At 41.6% G+C, this 6,639-nt stretch overlaps 1 protein-coding gene across 1 annotated transcript; it reads right to left on the bottom strand.

Annotated features, from left to right (window-relative positions):
* Positions 1–2,827: 2,827 nt before the first annotated feature.
* LOC121689473 (ly6/PLAUR domain-containing protein 8-like) lies at positions 2,828–6,319 on the bottom strand. The gene is made up of 5 exons (XM_042069339.1): positions 6,210–6,319; positions 5,967–6,077; positions 5,708–5,848; positions 4,527–4,637; positions 2,828–4,038 (listed from the first exon to the last, which is right to left on the bottom strand). The coding sequence occupies exons 1-5, from the start codon at positions 6,256–6,258 to the stop codon at positions 3,644–3,646; spliced, it is 807 nt and encodes a 268-aa protein (XP_041925273.1). The 5' UTR covers positions 6,259–6,319; the 3' UTR covers positions 2,828–3,643.
* Positions 6,320–6,639: the final 320 nt, after the last annotated feature.

Here is a 6,639-nt window from a genome sequence, read left to right on the forward strand (position 1 = left end):
ATAAATGACTAAATTCAATATTACTGTATCTTTCAATAGTATCTTTGAAAAGTAGAAACAATGATACAGACAAATGAATTTCATACCACTTCCATAATTAGTATTGTATCAGTATTACTGTTAGTATCACTGTATTTCAGGTTGCCGTAGACAGTTTTGTAAGCTAGGCTGTGTTACTTCCTTTCTAATAGTCAGCCGGCACTCGCTCACCACCCAGGAAAGCTCTCGGTTGTCCCCATGGTTGTCATTCAGTTGGAGAGGGCGAGGAGGAGCAGTTCTTTCAGGAGGCTTCATTTCCTCCCAGGAGGCTTCATTTTCTACAGGCTGCCAAAGTAGTCTGGTGGTTCAAGTCTTTCAGGACATTGTGGCACATGACTCTTACTGTAGGTGTTCAAAGCAGTGTAGGAAAGACAACATATCTCTCTACCTGTATCCTGCAATCATACCTCTACATCCATTAAGCTGCAACAACATGCTGCATCTAAAATAAACACAACCAAAGCTTTTTTCAAATAGCAAACAAAACATATTAATATAAAGGCATCTGTAAGATAGATAGATAGATGCCTTTATATTAATATATTAACAGCATGAGAACAGCGAGAGCCAACCTGTCCCGTGGCATCAAGGAAGCAAAAAAGGAATACACTCACAAGATAACCACCCACTTCAAAGACAGCAGGAACGCACAAAGCCTATGGCAGGGCATTCAGGCCCTCACGGACTACAAGCCCGCGCCACAGAGCTGTGAGAGCAACATCCCTCTGCTCAACAACCTGAACCGCTTCTTTGCTCGCTTTGAAGCACAAAACAGCACCTGCCCACAGAAGACCCATCCCCCTCTACATGAGCAGCCCCTGTGCCTCTCTGCCGACAGCGTGAAGAGGACACTTGCTGCTATCAACACCCGTAAGGCAACAGGTCCAGACAACATTCCAGGTCGTGCGCTGAAGGACTGCGCAGGGGAGCTTAAGGATGTCTTCACAGACATCTTTAACACTTCCCTGAAGCAAGCCATCGTCCCATCATGTTTCAAAGCTGCCACCATCATACCTGTGCCGAAGAAAACTGCTCCATCCTGCTTCAATGACTACCGCCCTGTGGCACTGACACCCATCATCATGAAGTGCTTTGAGCGGCTTGTCATGTCACATATCAAATCCATTCTCCCCCCCACCCTGGACCCCTTCCAGTTTGCATACCGAGCCAAGCGGTCTACAGAGGATGCAATCTGCTCTGCCCTCCACCCAGCCCTCACCCACCTGGAAAAAAGAGACTCATATGTGAGATTGCTGTTTATAGACTTCAGTTCTGCATTCAACACCATAATACCACAACAACTCATCAGCAAACTTGACAAACTGGGACTCAGCACCTACCTCTGCAACTGGCTACTGGACTTCCTCTGTCAGAGGCCTCAAGTAGTACGTGTTGGCAACAATACCTCAAGCAGCATCACACTGAGCACAGGGGCCCCCCAAGGCTGCGTGCTCAGTCCGCTGCTCTTCACCCTGCTGACGCATGACTGCACTGCAACCTACAGCAACAATCACATAGTGAAATTTGCTGACGACACAACTCTGGTGGGTCTCATCACCAAGGGCGACGAGACCCAATACAGGTTGGAGGTCGACCATCTGACCACGTGGTGCAGGGACAACAACCTCCTGCTGAACGTCAGCAAGACCAAAGAGATTGTTGTTGACTTCCGGAGAGGTCACACCCAACACCTGCCACTGACCATCGACGGTGCTGTGGTGGAGAGAGCGAGCAGCACCAAATTCCTGGGGGTGCACATCAGCGAAGACCTCTCCTGGACCACCAACACTGCATCACTGGCGAAGAGAGCTCAGCGCCGCCTGTACTTCCTGCGGAAACTCAGGCGAGCAAGTGCTCCACCAGCCATCATGACCACATTCTACCGAGGCACCATTGAGAGCATCCTCTCCAGCTGTATCGCTGTGTGGGGCGGAAGCTGCACTGAATACAACAGGAAAGCCCTGCAGCGCATAGTGAACACAGCTGGAAGGATTATTGGTGCTTCACTCCCCTCCCTGAAGGACATTTACACCACCCACCTCACCCGCAAGGCGACCAAAATTGTGAGTGATGCAAGTCACCCCGCTCACAATCTGTTCGATCTACTGCCCTCTGGGAAGAGGTACAGAAGCCTGCGCTCCCGCACTACCAGACTCACCAACAGCTTCATACACCAAGCTGTAAGGATGCTGAACTCTCTCCCTCCTCTCCCCCCTCCACCCTCAGCTACATAACATCCTGGACATTGGACCCACAATGGCCGCGTGCACTACTCCACTTGCACACTTGCACACTTGTACACTTTACAACTTGTTGTTGTTGTCCTGAAAACACAACACATCTGCTGCTCTTACATAACTTGCACCACTATGTCACTTTCTTTCTTACTTCGGTCAAACAGAACTACACAAGCCTTTTATTGGCCTGACTTTGCACTAGTATTTTATTGACTGTCTATGCACAATTTCAACCAAATTTTGCTGCTCTTATTTTTTTCATTATTATATGTGCCCTCTTATTTACTTACTTTTTTGTTTACTTGAATGTTATGTTTGTCTGTGGACTTAAATTGGTAAAATATGTCTTGTCTTCACCGTGGGATAGTGAGAAACGTAATTTCGATCTCTTTGTATGTCTGGAACATGTGAAGAAATTGACAATAAAGCTGACTTTGACTTTTTTGACTTTGACTTTGACTAGATAGATAGATAGATATATAGATAGATAGATAGATACTTTATTGATCCCCAGGGGAAATTCAAGGTCCATTTCAGTTCAAATTTTCTGCTTAAATCAAGCCACTGAATTTCTTTATTCCTCACCTGATACAACTTACGGAAAAACAGAGGCAGTAATTTTGCTGACACAGATTTATACAGGACTCAAAACAGTACATTTTGTTTTGCCCACATTGCACAGGTTGTTTTTCAAGATTTGTTTTCCCACATTGCACTTTCTAGCAACCTTCTCCCTCATCAGTGCATAACCATGCAGAAATCATCACACATATGTGGGGACAACATACTGGGTATGTTTTTTTCAACATACTGGGTACCAATTTAGCGCTGATGTGTGTCTTTAGCGCTGAGAAGTGTCACGTTCTTGTCAAGTCAAGTCAACGTATTATTTATTTAGCACATTTAACACAACATACAGTACTTGATTGAAAGAACTTATAGCCTATGGTGCAACAAAGTTACATAGTGCTATATAACAGGCTCTCAAGGAATTTATTCCAGGTAAAAGTTTTACTCTGGTGCTGTCATGCAAATACATGTTTCTTCTGCTTCACTATAGATTTATTCTACTAAGAACATGTTGTATATGTCCACTTAAATCATGAACTGCATGAGATGTTGATGCTATATTAATTGTTAATATTTTATACATTCTATGATAATGAGATGAACATACGGTATGTTGTTCTCCAGAAAGGTTTATAGTCAAAGTGAATATGATTTAAAATATTTCACAAAACTGGTCGTTTCAATGGGAAAGAAAGACAGGAAGTCCAATATTCATTAATCTATGCAGAAGATTTAACTTGAACAAGCAAAGTAAGGGCAGGTGATCTGTGACCTGAGAACTCTGAGAAGCAGGCCGATCAGTGGACGAGCAGGACAGAGAGGAGAGACCCCAGCAGGAGCAGGACACTCTGCCCCACAGTCTTGGTGCTGCTACAGAAGATCCCCTCACAAGGGTAGGGGTCATAATAGTAGTCATCAGAGGTGGGGTGATGGTCGTCAGAGTGGGGGTCATAATAGTAGTCATCAAAGTGAGGGTCATAATAGTGGTCGTCAGAGTGGGGATCGTGTTGGTGCTCATCAGAGTGGGGATGGGAGGGAGACATGCCATGGTAGTCATATGGGTGCCAACTTTCACTGTTGCATAGGTTCCCCTTACAACATGTTGTCCAGGACAAGTTATAAGCCACGATTCGTGCAGACAAGCAGAGAGCAAGGGAAGCACATCCTTTCACTGTCTCCTGATTGTTCCACACTGTAAAATGTTTAGAAATAAGGCAGTTGTACTGGCAGTTTTTTTTTAGCAGAACGTATTACTTATTTGTTACAGAGAATACGGTCCCTTTTCCATCAACACTGTAGCACATTGCATTTCACAGAACCAACCACGGTTCCCATATTCCTAAAGCAATCACATTTTAATTGCTCTCAAACTTGTGCCCAAAGACTCATATTCAGTTTGTAGCCATGGTAAATTATTTCAAGCCAGGGTAAGTCTTAACAATGGACTGAGTTTTGTTGTGCTGAAATAATGATAACTTCATTTGAATTTGTAAGAATGTTTAAACTTAAGAATGTTTTGACATACAGGTAAACAGTAGTACACCTGCAAAACAATCTACAGGAAAAGTTCCTTCACAGTTCATTTCCCCTGGATATTTTTGGTGATTGGCAGTGGTTGAAAAAAGATGACTGAGACACGATTGATTATATTGATAGACTTGAAGGGAAAGGGAAACTCACATGATGCAATGCAAACATCCTCGTCTCCAACACAGGACAGTGTTTTTGTGCAGTTATCTCCTTCACAGGTGAAACATTCCCTCCCATTGGCCGTATTATTTCTATTTAACTCTGAAAAAACATACAGTACATGTATAAATACATTATGCACACACACACACACACACTATATATATATATATATCCCTATATATATATATATATATATATATATATATATATATATATATATATAGACGACGTAATGTTGAAATTTTTTCAAACAAGTTTTGTTGAAATTATTAAAACAAGTTTTTTCAATTTTGTGAAAACAAATGGACATATAAGGAATATAGGCGAGTGGACGTACAGGATATCCCTACGGCAGTGTTAAATGGCGGTGTTAAACTTTAGAATGATCCCTATGGCAGTGTTAAACTTTAGAATGATCCCTATGGCAGTGTTAAATGGCGGTGTTAAACTTTAGAATGATCCCTATGGCGGTGTTAAACTTTAGAATGATCCCTATGGCAGTGTTAAACTTTAGAATGATCCCTATGGCAGTGTTAAATGGCAGTGTTAAACTTTAGAATGATCCCTATGGCAGTGTTAAACTTTAGAATGATCCCTATGGCAGTGTTAAACTTTAGTGTTAAACTTTAGAATTGGCAGTGTTAAACTTTAGTGTTAAACTTTAGTGTTAAACTTTAGAATGATCCCTATGGCAGTGTTAAACTTTAGAATGATCCCTATGGCAGTGTTAAATGGCAGTGTTAAACTTTAGAATGATCCCTATGGCAGTGTTAAATGGCAGTGTTAAACTTTAGAATGATCCCTATGGCAGTGTTACACTTTAGAATGATCCCTATGGCAGTGTTAAATGGCAGTGTTAAACTTTAGAATGATCCCTATGGCAGTGTTACACTTTAGAATGATCCCTATGGCGGTGTTAAACTTTAGAATGATCCCTATGGCGGTGTTAAACTTTAGAATTATCCCTATGGCAGTGTTACACTTTAGAATGATCCCTATGGCAGTGTTACACTTTAGAATGATCCCTATGGCAGTGTTAAACTTTAGAATGATCCCTATGGCAGTGTTAAACTTTAGAATTATCAATGTCATCTCAAAACCCTTATGAACAAAAGTGGCTACTGCTTTAATTCCAAGAGATATTAAATACTGTGTTGTATGTACTGTACCTGGAGCAATCTCATCATTGCAGAGGTCTCCTTTGCAGCATTCGGTGTTCACTGTGTACTTAGAAAATCCCAGGTTTATTGACCCCGATATGCAGGAATGTGATGAAACACACATCTGCTCATGCACTCTTCTATAACCACCTGTGAAAAGGAATAATGGGAAGTGCAAGTCAGAATTTTGCATCAGACAAGGCAATGCAATGCCCATGACATTAAATGGCATAGTCTTACCTTGACTAATGGCTTACTGTAGTCTTACCTACAAGAGTCCTACTTGCACAATATCCATCACTCTCTGGACAGGTCTCATTATTGCAGGACTTGAATTGATATGTGTCATTATAGCAGTTGTAGCAAGTGAGTGCGGCAACTGGTGAGTTACAGAATAATTAGTGGACATTACATTTCCAAAAATGTCAGAGCACGCCAAAATAGTCTGAGTGTCTGAAAATACCACTAATCCTTCATATTTTTTAAAATCACAAATCATTAAAATGATTACCTTCAGATATGAGCATGCACAAAAGACCAAGGATAATGCTGAGTTTCATCTTGACTGAATTGATAAAAAAGTGCACAATGATACCTTTTTATATGAAGGAGGTGCGATGGGATTTTCCATGACTGAAACAGCAAATCGAATGCAGGCGAGACCTAATGTTTTTATCACAAGAGTCTTGTCTGTGGCCCATAACTGATGTTATCTCTGTTGTTAGTAAACTGCTGCTCATAGTATTGACAGAAAGCTGTTCATAGTATTATTTCAATTTGGTCAAAAGGTCCTTACAAGTGACTGACATAACGAGAAAAGTAAAATAAGCCATTTGTGTCATGGAATCAAAAGGCTAATCAATGTGAATAAGTTATTCCACAGGAACGTTGGATAGAGTTTAGTTTGTGACAAACAGCTGTCTTGTTGCAGAGCACTTTTG

The sequence above is a fragment of the Alosa sapidissima genome, chromosome 18 (assembly GCF_018492685.1).
Source record: "Alosa sapidissima isolate fAloSap1 chromosome 18, fAloSap1.pri, whole genome shotgun sequence".
Taxonomy (NCBI): Eukaryota; Metazoa; Chordata; class Actinopteri; order Clupeiformes; family Clupeidae; genus Alosa; species Alosa sapidissima.

What these genes read in the sequence shown, in the direction of transcription:
- LOC121689473 (XM_042069339.1), bottom strand. Translation starts at nt 6,258, where the DNA reads ATGAAACTCAGCATTATCCTTGGTCTTTTGTGCATGCTCATATCTGAA. An exon ending in TGCAAGTAGGACTCTTGTAG is followed by an intron (nt 5,849 to 5,966) that starts GTAAGACTACAG and finishes TCCTTTTCACAG; the next exon opens with GTGGTTATAGAAGAGTGCAT. An exon ending in GGATGTTTGCATTGCATCAT is followed by an intron (nt 4,039 to 4,526) that starts GTGAGTTTCCCT and finishes AACATTTTACAG; the next exon opens with TGTGGAACAATCAGGAGACA.